Source organism: Symphalangus syndactylus, chromosome 2, assembly GCF_028878055.3.
Source record: "Symphalangus syndactylus isolate Jambi chromosome 2, NHGRI_mSymSyn1-v2.1_pri, whole genome shotgun sequence".
Lineage (NCBI taxonomy): Eukaryota > Metazoa > Chordata > Mammalia > Primates > Hylobatidae > Symphalangus > Symphalangus syndactylus.
In genome coordinates this window covers 107,580,671-107,599,862 of record NC_072424.2, presented here as the reverse complement: position 1 = coordinate 107,599,862, position 19,192 = coordinate 107,580,671, and the positions used below count along the sequence as shown (strand labels likewise).

General features: G+C 37.0%; 1 protein-coding gene and 1 long non-coding RNA gene across 3 annotated transcripts in view; both read left to right on the top strand.

Annotated features, from left to right (window-relative positions):
- The window catches only part of TMEM244 (transmembrane protein 244), a 35,160-nt gene that overhangs the window by 3,309 nt on the left and 12,659 nt on the right, over window positions 1-19,192 (top strand). For both annotated transcript variants that reach the window (XM_063622139.1, XM_055243965.2), the window contains exons 2-3: window positions 9,930-10,015; window positions 12,466-12,539. In XM_063622139.1, coding sequence (XP_063478209.1) covers window positions 9,930-10,015; window positions 12,466-12,539 — 160 coding nt within the window. The remainder of the gene's footprint in view (window positions 1-9,929; window positions 10,016-12,465; window positions 12,540-19,192) is intronic.
- Window positions 4,000-4,716, top strand: LOC134733227 (uncharacterized). Its single transcript, XR_010116742.1, has 2 exons — window positions 4,000-4,031; window positions 4,494-4,716. It is a non-coding gene; the product is annotated as an uncharacterized lncRNA (long non-coding RNA).

Genomic DNA, 19,192 nt, shown 5'->3' with positions numbered 1-19,192 from the left:
CGGAGCTTGCAGTGAGCCGAGATTGCGCCACTGCACTCCAGCCTGGGCGACAGAGTGAGACTCCATCTCAAAAAAAAAAAAAAAAGAACTCATCATAAAAATAAAACATCATGACCAAGTGACATTTATTCCAAAAATGTACGGATGGTTCAATATTAGGTAATCTACTAACATAATTTAGATGTTCATAAATCCAAGCATAAAATCATATGATCATCTTCACTCATCTTCATAGACGCTAAAACTGCCTTTGACAAAAATTGGCAACTGTTCCTGAACCATTCCTGATTAAAATACTGAAAAAAATAAGAACTGATGATTTCGTCTGATCAGATATATATGTATATATATATATATATAAAACCACACATGCACACACACATTGCAATCCTAAAGCTGGTATATTACTTAATGGAGAATACTAGAGGCATTTACAGAAAGGCCAAGAACAAGGCAAGAATGTACACTAACTCCACTACTATCTAAACATATGTTAGGGTTGGGTGCAGTGGCTCATGCCTGTTATGCCAACACTTTGGGAGGCCAAGACGGGTGGATCACCTGAGGTCAGGAGTTCCAGAACAGCCTGGCCAACATGACAAAACTCTGTCTCTACTAAAAATACAAAAAATTAGCCAGGCGTGGTGGCATGTGCCTGTAATCCCAGCTACTTGGGAGGCTGAGGCAGGAGAATTGCTTAAACCCAGGAGATGGAGGTTGTGGTGAGTTGAGATCTCACCATTGCACTCCAGTCTGGGCGACAGAGTGAGACTCCATCTCAAAAAAAAAAAAAAAAAAAAAAAAAAAAAAAAAAATATATATATATATATATATATATACATGCTTGTATGTGTGTGTGTGTATATATATATACACACACATATAAAATATATATGTTAGAGATACTATCCCATTCAATCAGATCAGAATAAACAAAAGAGCCATGAGAATTAAAATAGAAGTAAAACTATCTCTATTTACAGTTGATATTGTAGTGTATCTGGAAAATCCAAAACAATCAATGAAAACACTAACACAAACAATTTTAAAAATTAGTAAGGTAATAAGACTATTTAAATACAAAAATCAGAAGCCTTTCTATACACAAACAATAGCTAGTTAGATAATGTAATGGAAGAGGAAACTTCAGTTGTATTAGTAGCAAAAAATTTGTTTAATCATAAGCTTAACAGGAAGTGTGTAAAATCTATATGAGAAAAAAATTAACATACTCCTGAAAGATACAAAAGTGGACTTGAATAAGTTTGGAAATTTTTCTCATTTTTGAATGGTACTCGTAAACATAATAAAGCTATCATTTATTTCCATTTTAATAAGTGGCATGATCTCAATAAAAATAAGTTGTTTTTATGGAGCTAGTCAAGTAGATTTTGAAGTTTATATGAAAAAATAAAAATAGCTATGAGAACCCTAAAGAAAAGAAAAAGGAGAGGTGACTAGCCTTACTAGATATTTTTTAAGCAGCTCTATTGAGGAATAAATTAATATACAAAAAGTGCACTTATTTAATATATACAAGTTTATACATTTGAACATTTGCAACACCTGTGAAACCATCACCATAACTAAGATAATAGACATATTTATCACCTCCACAAGTTTCCTTGTAAACATTATAAAGTTTCCTTGTGTTCCTTTGATGGTTTCCTGTGTGTGCATGCGTGTGTGGTAGGAATACTTAACGCAAGCTCTATCCTTTTAACAAATGCCTGCCAGATATAAAAACATACTATAAAGCTTCTGTAATTAAAACAGTGTGGTATTGATTCATGAGTAGATAGCTCAATGGAAGCGAATAGAAAGCTCACAAACAGACCAAAGTGTACATGAAAATGTAGTAATGAAAAAGACAGTATCCCATTGGAATGTCATAAAGCAAGGAAGTACAAAAATGATGGGGATATGTAAAAAGAACACAGGTGGTATCTGGTAGGTGCTCAAATTGGTCAAACTTGGGATAATTTGAGCATTAACAGGAATCATGATGTTAATTAATTACGGCATACAGAAAATAAAAAAGACCATAGGTTATCAAAAATAAATGAATAAATAATAAATAAATTAATAGGTAAGTTCAAGGGTAAGAAAGGAAATCTCTTTATGGAAGAATATCTACTGAAATGTAGAAGAAAAAATAAAATAATAAAACCATCAGTTTACAATACCAATATAAATAATTAATTCAGATGAGATATGTTAATGAATGGCTAAAAAGTTTTGGGGGAACAGGATATTTATATAGTCTCAAGTGTCACCCCACAGATTACTTATTAATTACAAATGATAAACTGTGCAATGAAAATAGATCTAGTAGATATCACCTTTACCAAGTGATCAAACTGACCAACAGTAATAATGAAAGTCATATCATGCATCTTCTCATAAGATACAATGGGAAATGCACAATATTACCTTTGTAGAATTCTTCCCCAAAGAATCTGATCATGAGGAAGTCATCAGACAAATTCAGAGTAGGTTACTATAGAGACATGACAACCAAATGAAACATGTGAAAATATGATTGATTCTAGAATTCTCAGATTTTCAGAACAATAGAGGAAATCTGAATATAAACTCTGTATCAGTAATATTTTATATCCATGTAGGATTTATTGTGTGTAGTAATAGTTTTGAATTATAGGAGAATGTCCTTGTTCCTGCCTGTGAGAATTTGGGAAAAATACTTAAGTTCTTTAGAAATTTTGTCTTCACTTTCTGTCATTGAGAAAGAAATGTGTTATAATGTCACATTAGCTTGACACTATACCCCGTCATCTTTAGCAAGGCTGTCTAGAACAGTATGCATTTCATTCACCAGAACAAGTAATTCATTTTTTAAAAAAGAAAAAGTATCTTCGCTAACTTGATAGAACAATAGTGTCTATGAAGTTTGGGTATGTGTTTCTTTATTGTTAGTAAAGTAAAAGATTATATTCGCTCGTTTTAATTGGAAATTTGTCTGTTGCCCATTTTACTCAGGAACCCAGACCTGTGGCTGTCCCATGTGGAAATCCTGCCTGAGGGGAAACTCTAGGACAGGCCTAGGTTTCTGTTTGTCACCTAGACCAGTTCCTATATCCTCAGTAGCTATTTGCATTGTATTAACCTGAGAGGTTTGTTAAAATGCAGTTACCAGGGTTAAGAATAATAACTTTTGTGAACCACTTAAAGGCCATGTATGCGGGCAGATATTGAATATGAAGAGTATGGACCATTATGATTGTTCCTAAGAGCCTAGATCTTCATGAAACCTAGCTTATCCCTTTTCTTTGAGGTAGTTTTGCAATTACTTTCAGCAATTATGGATGCTCCTTGACTTACAATGGGATTATGTCCCAATAAACCTGTTGTAAATTTGAAACATTGTTAAATTGGACCATTGTAAGTCAGGGACCAGCTGTAATCAGAACCACAAAGCTTACTTTCTGACCAGGATTCAATAAATTTTATATACAGTTGTAACTCTTTCAGTGACTAGCTTTGTGAAAATCACTTAATTTCTCTGGGCCTCTGTTTTTTCATCTGTAAGAGGTGACTAACCCACATGTTTATTTGGATGAGTGAGCTCATCTAGGCAAGTACACAGTGAAGAGTCATATAAATGTTGGGTATACTTGCTTGTTCTAATTATTTTCTGTGTGATTATTTTGTCTCTTCTTACCTCTTCCTTTTTATCCCCAGGAAGTCTGAAACAGTTTTGGGCAGAATGTCAACACTTGATAATTATCTCCTGATTGGTGACTCTCTCACTGTACAGCAAAGATTGCTTTTATCTGGGGTACTGTTCAGTGTGGCCTGGACTCTGACCAATCATAACTGATTCTACTTAAATAATCAGAATGTCGTGTAGGGCCAGCCTTCTATTAATTCTAAAACTGTAATGAATCATCCAACAACTTATATTCTTTGAATACCTACTGTGTGCCAGGAACCACACCAGACACTACACATATATTAGTGAGCCAAATGGACACATCTCTTCCTCCCAGTCCCTTCTTAAATAAAATGAGGTAAGCAGCATAGAAAAAGTAGACCCTGTATCTTTTAGCAATTACTTGCAGAACCGTAAAATAATATCTAGAAGACATCCCACTAGGGTGTTGTTAAATGCAACAACAAGAAAAACTTGAGAGCTGAATGAAGAGAGGTGGCTCTCAACTCCAGGAGAGTGGAATGAACGTGAGCTTTTCCGTTTTGAATTATGCCCCATTAAGCCAGTGTAGAAATTGGCAAGTCAGTTAAGTGAGTTACACTGCTGAAGTACTCAGGCTCCAATTAAGCTCAGAATCCTTAGGGATGCCACCTGCACATGCTCATATTCTATCCAGGTTCCAGCCTAGTCCTAGCAAAGATAGTGCTCGTGGTTTTGGGAGATTCTAAAAGCGCAAATCAATAGCTCTTTCCTCTATCCTTTTTTACATAGGTATAGTCTTTTCTTAATTTCAACTTATTAAAACTGCTTTATTTTTTAGGGCAGTGGAAGGAAGGCTGATATCAAAATATTTTGATCAAAAAAGATGACAAACATGTAAAGACCAGTTGTAGCAGACCGTTTTCTGAAAGCAACTTGGAAAAACATTCATTACATCATAAATGTGCACAATTTGCAGACTGGTACACATTTATTTCACTTTCAGAATAGGATTGTAAAAAAAAGGTGGAAGCTTTTTAATAAAGAAATTGCATTTATAATGATCTGTGTTTGAATATTGTAAATCTTCAGACTAATGAGGAATTTTCGGGAGAAAAGAGAGTGTTAGGGAGCATATAGTAGAGAATAAGAAGTCAGGGGAACTTCTTGGAGGAAGTGAGGTATCAGTTTAGACCTGAAAAGATGAGTGAGAGTTAGTTTTCCAAAGAGAGGAGCCGTTAATTCTAGACAGGGGGAACAGCACTGAATTTTTCCAGAAATAGGAAGTACTTAAGTATGGCTGGAGCATCAAAGAGGAGAGTGAACGCAAAGGAAATAACAGGACCCATGGGTGACCTTATATACACAAGATAGTATGTGAAATGTGCTTGTGTTTTCCTTTTCTACCAGTTCCTCCATTGGAGGTGATGTTGTGCCAGATAATTAGATTTGGTGTAGCAGGAAAGCAATGAAGAGGAACATTGAATGCTGTGGGTGCTCGTTTGTTTTCTCAACTTCCAAAATGAGCTCCATCAATAGACTGGAAAGAGAATCCCGGAGAGAGCTTGAATAGCCTCTGCAGGGATCTACCTGCGGAGCACCAGGTCTTGAGGGAGAAAAGAGGGAGATGGTGAGGAGGTGGCTGGGGGAGAGGCTGAGACTGGACTGCAAGTTTTGGGACGTGTATGGAGAAGAGCTGGAGAAGGCAGGAGAAGACTACCTAGAATGGTTTGTGGCTGGCACCAGGGAGCTAAAAGGAAGGTGAGGCACTAGTTGCAGGCAAAACCCTAGTAGAGCCCTGTTAACCTGCTGTTAATGGGGGAACGTGTGTTTCTCCTTGCTAGTAGGTGTAGCTACCTGCCTCTTCATTGCCCTTGTATAGTCCAGCAGAACAACCCATCCTCTGGTCCCTAGGACTTTGCTGAGTCCATGAACTTGCTCAGTGATCCTCTTCTCTTCATGCCAGCACCATCTCAATGGGCCAGAGTACTTGTAAACCCCCTGAAACTGTATGTCCTTGACCCCAGAGGAACAAAGAAGGCAAAGCGCCAGCTTCTGTGCTCCAATGATAAAGATGAATCATACTTCCTGTCTGGCAGTGTTGTTGTGAGGATTAAAGGAGATAAGGTTTGCAAAGTGGCTTGCTTGGCGTCTTGCACATACAGGTATTAAGCAAAGGTTACCCCTTACCACATCCCCTAGGGATATTCCTCAAAATTGTATTAATCAAAGCATGCTTTAAAAGTTTGTGAAGATGCTCATGGGTTGAATAAATTTATTGAAAAAAAATTATTACCAAAAAAGTAAACATATGCAAATTTAAATAAAATGGTATAATGAATCCCATTTATCCCTCACCTAGCTTCAAAATTATCAGCTCCTATTCAATCTTGTTTCATGTTGATTTCCAGCTATTCTCTTACCTTTTTATTTTGAAGCTAACCCAAACATTATACTATTTCAACTGCAAATATGTCCTTAGGCATCTTTAAAGATAAGGACTTAAAAAAAAAAAACACCATACCATTATCTTACCTCAAAAACGTAACAATAATTTTTTAACATTATTAAACATCCAGTCAAGTTTAAATAGCCAAAATGTCTCATAAATGTCATAATTTTTTACAGTTTATTTGATTCAGGATCCAAATACATTTAAAAACATAATAAAAAGTTTGGCAGTAGCCAAATACCTAGACTGCTACAAATTCTGACTCTCATATATTGGCTTTTCCTAGAGTGCAGCAATAATATTGTATCATAATAAAATAATGTTCCCTCATTTGGAAGCATTATTAAGTGCTTTTACTTTGTTAATTCAATATAATTATTTTCCTAATCTCAACTTGGCCACTAAATAAAGGTGTGTCCTTGGGCTATTCACTCAACTTGTCTAAGTCACAGTTTTCATACGTTTAAAAAGAGAGTGTTGAACTAAAATTGATTATTCAGGCCAGGCGCAGTGACTCATACCTGTAATCCCAGCACTCTGGGAGGCTAAGGCGGGCAGATCACTTGAAGTCAGGAGTTTGAGACCACCCTGGCCAACATGGTGAAACCCCGTCTCTACTAAAAATACAAAAAATTTGCTGGGCATGGTGGCGGACGCCTGTAATCCCAGCTACTTGGGAGGCTGAGGCAGGAGAATTGCTTGAGCCTGGGAGGTGGAGGTTGCAGTGAGCCAAGATCAAGCCATGGCACTCCAGCCCAGGCGACAAAGCAAGACTCCATCTCAAAATAAATAAATAAAGATTATTCAGCATGCTTTCATTGTGAACTTCTGGGTGGGAGGCAGGACAGCACAGGGTTGAGAGGAAACATCCAGCAGGTCTGGCCTGGAGCCCTGCCACATATAGGCCACATGAGCTGGGATTACTTCCTTAATCTCTCTTTGTCTCAGTTTCCAAGTCTGTGAAATGCAAATGAAAGACAACCAAACCCAGAAAGTTTTTCCTGTATGCATATAGTGGTGGGGTACAGGGAAGGGTGAATACAATGAGAAAATATGAATACAATGAGAAAATATGAATACAGTGATTGTCACATAGGAATCCTTCAATAAAGAGTCAATATAGTTAGGCTATCAACTGGGGCAGAGGATGAGGAGATGAGGCTGGAGGACGGGCAGAGGTGAGAACTGTCTTGTCCACTGTGGCAGCCACTGGCCACACATGACCGTTTAGCGTTTGAAATGTAGCTAGTCTGAATTGAGATGTCTTGTAAATAAATTACCTTTTGTACTTCTAAGACGTAGTATGAAGAAACAACATAAAATATCTCTGTTTTTAATGATTCATTTATGTCAAAATCTTAATATGTTGGATACATTGTGTTAAATAAATATTATTAGAATTAATTTTACCCTTTCAAAATTTTTATAAATGTGGCTATTAAAAAATTTAAAATTACATATGTGGCTTGCATTGTGTTTCTGCTGGACAGCACTCGCTAGATCATCAATTGCCATTCTAATCATTTAGAACTGATCCTGCTCCTCTTATTGTCCATCTAGTCAATAAAATTGGTTTGGAAAATTGGGAGATAGAGTCAACAGTTTCCTCTCCCTTAACCCCCACAAGTTATCCATTCTGTTTTCTTAATAGTTCACATACCTGTCCTCCTCTCCATTTCCACTGCAAATCCATTTAAATGCTTTCCCGACCTGATGGCCCCTCTCTAGTCTATACTACTCCTTAAATCTTTCAGTCTCCCCAGGGCCTTCAGAGACATGCAAAATTCCTCATTAAGGCATAAATTTCCCTTCACGTCTGACTTCAGCTCTTTAAACCTCTCCCACCAAAACCCCTCTCCATCAAGGTTTGGCTTCACCTAGGTCTTTGCAAGTGCTTCTTGTGCCTATGGCAACCCCTGCCACTGCCCCAGCTCATCGTAAGTAGCATAAGGGTTGAGTCAGAGCAGGGCTTGAGTCTCAGCTCCACAATTTATTGTTAAATGTTCAGAAAGTTATAAGACCTCTCTGAGCCTCATTTTTCTTCTCTCTAAAAAAGGATTCTACCACTCAGAAGTTTTATAAGGATTAAATGAGGTAATGCAGATGTGATGCCTTAACTCAAGAAAACCTACAGTAAATGTTGTCAAGGATTTTCCAGGGAATGTTCATGCCCCCATCACACACGTGCATGGAGGCACACATACACACACACATAACCCACCCATTTTCTACTGGTGTCTCGCTTGGGCTTACATAGCACTCCATACCCTCCTCAATAATACCTCTTCTCTTTGTATTGTAGCCATTTCTTGATTCATTCTTGCCTCTAGATCAGTAGTTCCCAAAGTGTGGTAATAGGTACAAGTGACCCAGCATCAGCTGGGAACTTGTTATGAACACAAATTCCTGGAGCCCATCCCAGAATTACCAAATCAGAAACTCTGGGACTGGGGCCCTGCAATCTGTGTTTTAACAGGAACTTAATGTGAGTCTGATGCTTGCACATTTGAGAACAACAGCTCAACTGCATCTCTACGGCTTGGACCACATCCAATTTACCTTGCATTGCCACCCTGCCCAGTAACTATTTGTCAATGAAAAAAATGGAGGAATAAATCCTGATAATGATATGAGGGCATAAAAGGATATCAAGCAGAGGAAGTGACGGTCTGATTGTTTTTTAGAAAATTGTTACGTTCTATAGGCTCTGTAGGGTGTAGATTTGAGGAAGAAAATACTAAAAGCAAATGAATTTGCTTATGAGAAAAGTATTATTTGAAAATCTAGATTTATAATTCAGGTAGAAAAATTAATTATTTACAAAAATTATGCCTTGCTTTTCCAAATATTTCCTACAAGTGATTTTTAAATGTATTATTTTGATATTATTTTATATTTAGTGTTTTATAAATTTGTCAGGAAAAGTAAGTGTATCTCTATGTAAAGTTTGTCAGGCCGGGCGTGGTGGCTCACGCCTGTAATCCCAGCACTTTGGGAGGCCGAGGCGGGTGGATCACAAGGTCAGGAGATCGAGACCATCCTGGCTAACGCGGTGAAACCTCGTCTCTACTAAAAATACAAAAAATTAGCCGGGCGTAGTGGCGGGCGCCTGTAGTCCCAGCTACTCGGGAGGCTGAGGCAGGAGAATGGCGTGAACCCGGGAGGCAGAGCTTGCAGTGAGCCGAGACTGCACCACTGCACTCCAGCCTGGGCGACAGAGCAAGACTCCGTCTCAAAAAAAAAAGAAAAAAAAAGTTTGTCAACAAATATATTGCCTCGCAAATTATAATTAAAAAATGGTTCCAAATGTCTTACACAGATTTAGTATTTGTAGGTTTTCTGGGCATGTAGTACAATCCTCATGTTTGGATTATACAAGTAAAATTTTATAGTAAGTTAATGCATTAAAAAATTAAAATGTTATTTAAATTTTAATATTAACAGAGATAAGAATAGTTTCATGGTTGAAAATACATGTTAGTATAGAGTCTATATATTATTCATCTTATTTTGGATCAAAATGAAAGCAATCATCTAGAAATATCTAGAGGCTATTAATGCTCAAATTAAAGAAAAACTAATTGATTTCAATACATGGTAGGAAGAATAAACCAAACGCAAAGACACATGACTCTTAAGAAAATTGCACCGCTAAAGAAGCTCCAAGATGGGCACTTTGAAGTCATTCCCATCCCATGGGTCCTTAAGCAATACAAGGCTAGCCAACACTATCTAGTAATGATTCATCATCTTTTGTCAAACTAGTTACCAAAGACCATGTGAAAAATCCCAGGCTCTTGGACCTCCTTCCTGTTTTCTCCACAGGTTGTTTTGCAGAAGTTTCTTCTATGTGTCATTCTGTTCTACACTGTGTACTATGTGTCCCTGAGCATGGGCTGCGTGATGTTTGAGTAAGTAGCACATTGTCTTCAAACAGAATTAAAAAGCTAACATGGAATAGGAAAGACGTTTATATTTAACATTTCACATGTCTTTATGGATTAGAGGATGTAGATTTTTTTAAAGACATAGTTTCTTCTCACGCCTGCAATCCCAGCACTTTGGGAGGCCAAGGCGGGCGGATCACGAGGTCAGGAGATCGAGACCATCCTGGCTAACACCGTGAAACCCTGTCTCTACTACAAATACAAAAAATTAGCCGGGCGAAATGGCGGGCGCCTGTAGTCCCAGCTACGCGGGAGGCTGAGGCAGGAGAATGGTGTGAACCCCGGGGGGCGGAGCCTGCAGTGAGCTGAAATCACGCCACTGCACTCCAGCCTGGGTGAAAGAGCGAGACTCCCTCTCAAAAAAAAAAAGACTTGGTTTCTTACTTTTATTTATTTTTTATTTTTGTTAGAGACAAGGTCTCGCTATGTTGCCTAGGCTGGTCTTGAACCCCTGGCCTCGAATGATCCTCCTGCCCTGGTCTCGCAAAATGCTAGGATTACAGGCATGAGCCACTGCATCCAGCCTACTTGCATTATTTAAGTAAAAATAGGCAAACGTTCTATCTCTGAAAATGATAAAAGTAACAATCTTAAAGTGGATAGAACCAGTTAGGACTGTTTCTCTTACCTCTTTGGAGGATGCTCATGGAAAGAAAGTGAACTCATTACTCCCTGGTCTGGTATTGAATCAGAGAAGGTTTGAACAAGAAAGGAGCTTAAAGATCATTCACATACAATTTAAATAATTTCTGTTATATTGGAAATAGCTTTTGGGAGGCAAGAGACCTACATTCTGAACCAAGTTCTTACTGACTTTCTGAATCATCTTGACCAAACCACAGTGTATCTCCTATTTCAATGCCTTCATTTGTCAAATGGAATCATCCAAAAAAGTTATCATGAGGACAAAATGGGATAATACATGTATTTTAATGGTATCATTTTTATGTAAGTGTAAAACATTATTTTTCAGGTAATTCTTTGTCTTGCTATGGTTGAATTTTGTCTCTACAGATTCTGGCTGCCAATATATTGGTTGCCTTGAGATACATTATGTATATTTACAAATGATTTCTTAGAAATTGAGTGCTTACACAATTTAATTTTATTGTGCAAGCAAGGAATTCTATTTCAATATGCAAATTAATACCAATATGCAACTATCAAAAAATAATGATACCAATGTTTGCAATGGAAAGAATGTTATTCGGCATGCTTGCAGGCAAGCCCAGGGAGGAAGTATCTGGTGCTCACATGCAGCCCCAGCCTCTTCCCTGGGACTGGAGATGGTGAGGCTATGCCTGGGGCAAGGAGAAGGCAAGACTCTGTAGGATTCTCTGAGCGTGGCATTTCAAGGATTTGTAGTTAACATGAGTCAGAGGTGAGGAATTTGAAGTAATTAGACCTTAAAGCTTCAGGAGGTAGCTAACTGGTTGGCCAGCTGCACAAAACTACAAACTTGGGTGTAGTATAAAGTCCAGCTGTATGCTTTATAGACTCAGATTTTAGAACAGGAAGGGGACTCGGAGATTAATCTCTTCAATTTATAGATAGGAAATTTGAGCCCAGAGAGGTTAGGTGACTTGCCCAAGTGCACGGTTATAGCACCACCAGGATTAGAACCTGTATCTTGTTGTTTTTCAAGCCTCTGCTGTCTCCATAGTATTACGTTCTCCTTCCATGTTTGATGGCAGGAACTACCAAGATTCTAGCTGAGACATCAAATAAAATTAAGTCCACTTGGTGGACAAAGTGGAACTTAATTGGACAAAGAAGACAATATAGACAAAATGTTATTTGGCTATCATCCAAGTCAGCCAGTTTTTAATAACTCTTTTTAGCTCACTTCATTTTTTTCTGCTTAGCAAGTTTTTTTTCTATAAATGATATCATATAATAGGTGTCATTTTATAACTTTTTTCAACATTATATTTCAAAAATATGTCCATGATGAGATGTATTTAGCATTGAATTAATTTATTCTAACTGCTACAGTAGCTCACTTAATGTTAAAAAAAATATGCTATAGCACCATTTAGGTGAACCTATTTTACATCTGAAGAACTACTGGTTTGGTCCTCAAGTGAGTTTACATTTCATAACTAGACATTGCCTTGTCTCTTGTTACCTTTTTACCCTCTCACCTAATGATTGACCTGAAATTTTGCTGTAACTGTTACCACAATTTGTAATTCTAGCAAGAAGAGTGAGATGTTTGAGTCAGAAAAAGATTCTATAGAGATTATTATCTTCATTGCTGATTCCTTCCCATTTCAGCCAGTTTTGAAATGTGCCACAACGTGGGTAAATCGCATGACTTATCCTTGTATGGGAACAGTAATGTGCATCACTTTGATGTGCAGTTATGAACTGCCTCATTCAGAGTAAACTGTTTTCATTTATAACATCTTTAGGGTGCATGAGTTGAATGTCCTGGCACCATTTGATTTCAAAACAAATCCCTCATGGCTCAACATAAACTATAAAGGTAATTGTTTTAATTTTAAATTCTTATCAATTAGTGAACTAAATGCCACTAAAAATAAATTTTTTAATTTTTTAATTAAAATTTTAAATATCAGGCCTGTCTCGCAGTCATCTATGTATTTTACCTGACTTCAAAAATTAGGAAAAGTGCCATCAAAAATTTTAAAGTTGTTATTCCTTGGAGGTGGAGTAATATGGAATAAGTGGAGAAAAAGAATGAGAATTCCTATATAAATTTTCATTTCATTGTATTGGGGTAAATTTTTGTTCATTATTTTTAAAGAAAAGGAAGAATAATGACTTAATGTGCTGATGTAGAAAAATATTTGTGAGATATAAAATAGAAAATTAAATACAGAAAAAGAGTTCATATAATACAATTTCATTTTTGTAGCATAAAGTAAAATACATGGTGTCAGTGATAAGAAGTCTGGAGAATTATGCGACAAACTGTTATCTCCCATCTGGGATGACAGAGAACTTTCGTTCTCTACTTTGTACATTTCTGCTTGGTTTTATTTTTCTTCCCAAAATAGTATAGAACTTGTTGCAGAAGAAAAACAGTAAGAAAGAATACACTAAGGCAAAATTTCTCTTTTAAATTTGGCATTTTTGTTGAATAGTTATTAATTAATATCTGGTGTGTTTGTAAACCTTCACACCTATGTACCTTGAATATATGTAAAACATTCTTGTTTGGGGGAGCTTCATGGTGAGTTTGCCCCATCTTCAGAAAAGTAAAATTTTAATGTTTTCTATCATAAAACATATTAATTAATGAAAGCTTAGAAAATATCTACAAGCAGAAAGGAGAAAAATAAAATAAATCGCATACTTACATTCTGTATACAGTAATTACTCTTCATATTTTGTGAAGATTTTCCCTATTCTTGTTTTTTAATGTACTGTCAATTCCCTAAACAATACAATTCATTAGAAAACCACTGGAGAATATTTTTGGGGTACAAATATGCAAATATAGAAAAATCGCTGGAGGCCAATGAAACGGGATTTCTACTATAATTTATATAGGAAACTTGGTCAGTTAGAGTTACTGAATTCAAACAAAAAGCTTTAGTACAGCCTTGTTTGGTGCCATTATTGATTCAATTTTGGATAGCAAAGCATATGTAAGAACAAGATACTTCGATTCTGAGATACAAGAGGTCTAAGACTTTATCTTAACTTTCTTTCAGGCCCTTCCCTAGTTTTTACCAACACTATCCACAAATGATTAAAAAGAAAACAGTCCCAGTAAAGAGTCAAGTATGGGCCATGTGTGTGTTTTGGGTAGAGGGAGAGATTGAACACTCAACTGTCATTATTTAATTCTAGTCTTTGGGTCAGTCAATAAAGAAAGGGCAATATCACAGGCTTATGGAAGAAGGCTGTGTTTTTTCATAGCAGAGATTAGTGAAGAACTTTTACATAGCAGGGATTAGTGAAGATCTCCAAAATGCCTGGCAGAGTTTACAGTCATGCTTTCCTCTCATGAAACACAAACATTTGTACAAAGATATCAATAAATCCTTAGCGTATTAGATCTTTAATTTTGGGTTTGGGGAGAAAAATGTCATAACTCTTTAAAGTTGTTGCTGTGAGAATCTATACCTGTCTAATCTCAGAGATATTAATAAAATATAAGAGTAATCTCAGAGACTTTGGCATGTATTTATTATGGTCAGGTTTTGTGTAGGTTTCAATAATTTTGTCACCCAGGAGATCAGTTTTAGCAAGGACACTGGAAAGTGTGAGTCCAGTTAAAACACTCCAATTACTAATATCTTTCCTTTGCATCGCAGAGAAAAGTTTGCAAATTCCTTTCATTTTACATTAAAATCCTCCCAACAATTTTTTTGAGATAAATAATACTCCATATTCCAATTTATGGAGAAGAAAACAGACTGACCTAAAAGTTAAAATCTTGCTCAACACCTCATAACTCTTTATTATTATTAGTATTATATTTTAAGTTCTAGGGTACGTGGGCACAATGTGCAGGCTTGTTAAATAGGTATACCTGTGCCCTGTTGGTTTGCTGCACCCATCAACTCGTCATTTACATTAGGTATTTCTCCTAATGCTATCCACCCCCAGGCCCCCACCCCCTGACTGGACCCAGTGTGTGATGTTCCTCGCCCTGTGTCCAAGTGTTCTTTGTTCAACTCCCACCTATGAGTGAGAACATGGAGTGTTTGGTTTTCTGTTCCTGTGTTAGTTTGCTTAGAATGATGGTTTCCAGCTTCATCCATGTCCCTGCAAAGGGCATGAACTCATCCTTTTTTATGGATGCATAGAGTTCCATGGTGTATATGTGCCACATTTTCTTAATCCAGTCTATTATCGATGGACATTTGGGTTGGTTCCAAGTCTTTGCTATGTGAATAGTGCCTCAGTGAACATACATGTGCATGTGTCTATATCATAGAAAGATTTATAATTCTTTGGGTATATGCCCAGTAATGGGATTGGTGGGTCAAATGGTATTTCTAGTGCTAGATCCTTGAGGGATCACCACACAGTCTTCCACAATGGTTGAACTAATTTACACTCCCACCAACAGTGTGTAAAAGTGTTCCTATTTCTCCACATCCTCTCCAGCATCTGTTGTTTCCTGACTTTTTAATAATCGCCATTCTAACTGGCATGAGATGGTATCACATTGTGGTTTTGATTTGCATTTATCTGATGACCAGTGATGATAAGCCTTTTTTCATGTGTCTGTTGGTGGCATAAATGTCTTCTTTTGAGAAGTGTCTGTTCATATACTTTGTCCGTTTTTTGATGGGGTTGTTTTTTTCTTGTAAATTTGTTTAAGTTCTTTGTAGATTCTGGATATTAGCCTTGTCAGATGGATAGATTGCAAAAATTTTCTCCCCTTCTGTAGGTTGCCTGTTCACTCTGATGATAGTTTCTTTTGCTGTGCAGAAGCTCTTTAGTTTAATTAGATCCCATTTGTCTATTTCAGCTTTTGTTGCCATTGCTTTTGGTGTTTTAGTCATGAAGTCTTTGCCCATGCTTATGTCCTAAATGATATTGCCTAGGTTTTCTTCTAGAGTTTTTATGGTGTTAGGTCTTACATTTAAGTCTTTATCCATCTTGAGTTAATTTTTGTCTATGGTGTAAGGAAGGCATCCAGTTTCAGCTTTCTGCATATGGCTAGCCAGTTTTCCCAGGACCATTTATTAAATAGGGAATCCTTTCCCTATTTCTTGTTTTTGTCAGGTTTGTCAAAGATCACATGGTTGTAGATGTGTGGTGTTATTCTTGAGGCCTCTGTTCTGTTCCATTGGTCTATGTATCTGTTTTGGTATCAGTACCATGCTGTTTTGGTTACTGTAGCTGTGTAGTACAGTTTGAAGTCAGGTAGCGTGATGCCTCCAGCTTTGTTCTTTTTGCTTAGGATTGTCTTCGCTATGTGGGCTCTTTTTTGGTTCCACGGGAACTTTAGAGTAGTTTTTTCCAATTCTGTGAAGAAAGTCATTGGTAGCTTGATGGGGATGGCATTGCATCTATAAATTACCTTGGGCAGTATGGCCATTTTCATGATACTGATTCTTCCTATTCATGAGCATGGAATGTTCTTCCATTTGTTTGTGTCCTCTTTTATTTCATTCAGCAGTGGTTTGTAGTTCTCCTTGAAGAGGTCCTTCACATTCCTTGTAAGTTTGATTCCCAGGTATTTTATTATCTTTGTAGCAATTATGAATGGGAATTCACTCATGTTTTGGCTCTCTGTTTGTCTATTACTTGTGTATAGGAATGCTTGTGATTTTTGCATGTTGATTTTGTATCCTGAGACTTTGCTGAAGTTGCTTATCAGCTTAAGGAGACTTTGGGCTGAGACGATGGGGTTTTCTAAATATACAATCATATCATCTGCAAACAGAGATAATTCTACTTCCTCTTTTCCTAATTGAATACCCTTTATCTTGCCTGATTGCCCTGGCCAGAACTTCCAACATTGTGTTGAATAGGAGTGCTGAGAGAGGGCATCCTTTTCTTTTGCCAGTTTTCAAAGGGAATGCTTCCAGTTTTTGCCCATTCAGTATGACATTGGCTGTGGATTTGTCATAAGTAGCTCTTTTTATTTTGACATACGTTCCATCAATACCTAGTTTATTGAGAGTTTTTAGCATGAAGGGCTGTTGAATTTTGTTGAAGGCCTTTTCTGCATCTATTGAGACAATCATGTAGTTTTTGTCATTGGTTCTGTTTACATGATGGATTACGTTTATTGATCTGAGTATGTAGAACCAGCCTTGCATCCCAGGGATGAAGCCAACTTGTTCCTGGTGGATAAACTTTTTTATGTGCTGCTGGATTCAGTTTGACAGTATTTTACTGAGGATTTTTGCATTGATGTTCATCAGAAATATTGGCTTGAAGTTCTCCTTTTTTGTTGTGTCTCTACCAGGCTTTGGTATCAGGATGATCCTAGCATGAAATGAGTTAGGGAGGATTCTCTCTTTGCTATTGATTGGAATACTTTCAGAAGGAATGGTACCAGCTCCTCTTTGTACCTCTGGTAGAATTCGGCTGTGAATCCATCTGCTCTTGGACTTTTTTTGGTTGATAGGCTATTAATTATTTCCTCAGTTTCAGAACCTGTTATTAGTCTATTCAGAGATTCAACTTCTTCCTGATTTAGTCTTGGGAGGGTATATGTGTCCAGGAATTTATCCATTTCTTCTAGATTTTCTAGTTTATTTGCATAGAGGTGTTTATAATAGTCTCTGATGGTAGTGTGTATTTCTGTGTGATTGGTGGTGATATCCTCTTTATCATTTTTTATTGCATATATTTGATTCTTCTGTCTTTTCTTCTTTATTAGTCTTGCTAGTGGTCTATTTTGTTGATCTTCTCAAAAAACCAGCTCCTGGATTCATTAATTTTTTTTGAAGGGTTTTTGTCTCTATCTCCTTCAGTTCTGCTCTGATCTTAGTTATTTCTTGCCTTCTGCTAGCTTTGGAATTTCTTTGCTCCTGCTTCTCTAGTTTTAATTGTGATGTTAGGGTGTCAATTTTAGCTCTTTCCTGCTTTCTCTTGTGGGCATTTAGTGCTATAAATTTCCCTCTGCATACTGCTATAAATGTGTCCCAGAGATTCTGATACATTGTGTCTTTGTTCTTATTGGTTTCAAAGAACATCTTTATTTCTGCCTTCATTTCGTTATGTACCCAGTAGTTACTCAGGAGCAGGTTGTTCAGTTTCCATGTAGTTGTGTGGTTTTGAGTGAGTTTCTTAATCCTGAGTTCTAATTTGATTGCAGTGTGATCTGAGAGATCAGTCTGAGAGACAGTTTGTTGTGATTTCTGTTCTTTTACATTTGCTGAGGAGTGTTTTTAATTTAAAATTTAATTTTAAATTAAATTTTATATAATTTAAAATTATGTGGTCAATTTTAGAATAAGTACAATGTGGTGCTGAGAAGAATGTATATTCCATTGATTTGGGGTGTAGAATTCTGTAGATGTCTATTAGGTCCGCTGGTGCAGAGCTGAGTTCAAATCCTGGATATCTTTGTTAACCTTCTGTCTTGTTGATCTGTCTAATATTGACAGTGGGGTGTTAAAGTCTCCCATTATTATTGTGTGGGAGTCTAAGTCTCTTTCTAGGTCCCTAAGGACTTGCTTTATGAATCTGGATGCTCCTATATTGGGTGCATATATATTTAGGATGGTTAGCTCTTCTTGTTGAATTGATCCCTTTAGCATTATGTAGTGGCCTTCTTTGTCTCTTTTGATCTTTGTTGGTTTAAAGTCTGTTTTATCAGAGACTAAGATTGTAACCCCTGCTTTTTTTTGCTTCCCATTTGCTTGGTAGATCTTCCTCCATCCCTTGATTTTGAGCCTATGTGCATCTTTGCACATGAGATGGGTCTCTTGAATACAGCACACTGATGGGTCTTGACTCTTTATCCAATTTGCCAGTCTGTATCTTTTAATTGAGGCATTTAGCTCATTTACATTTAAGGTTAATACTGTTATGTTTGAATTTAATCCTGTCACTATGATGTTAGCAGTTATTTTGCCCATTAATTGATGCAGTTTCTTCATAGCATCTATAGTCTTTACCATTTGGCATGTTTCTGCAGTGGCTGGTACCTGTTGTTCCTTTCCATGTTTAGTGCTTCCTTCAGCAGCTCTTGTAAGGCAGCCCTGGTGGTGACAAAATCTCTCAGCATTTGCTTGTCTGTAAAGGATTTTATTTCTCCTTCACTTATGAAGTTTGACTGGATATGAAATTCTGGGTTGAAAAATCCTTTTCTTTAAGAATGTTGAATATTGGCCCCCACTCTCTTCTGGTTTGTAGGGTTTCTGCCAAGAGATCCACTGTTAGTCTGATGGGCTTCCCTTTGTGAGTAACCCAACCTTTCTCTCTGGCTGCCCTTAACATTTTTTCCCTCATTTCAGCCTTGGCGAATCTGACAATTATATGTCTTTGAATTGCTCTTCTCGAAGAGTATCTTTGTGGTGTCTTTCTATTTCCTGAATTTGAATGTTGGCCTGCCTTGCTAGATTAGGGAAGTTCTCCTGGATGATATCCTGAAGAGTGTTTTCTAACTTGGTTCCATTCTCCCGTCACTTTCAGGTACACCCATCAAATGTATATTTGGTCTTTTCACATAGTCCCATATTTCTTGGAGGCTTT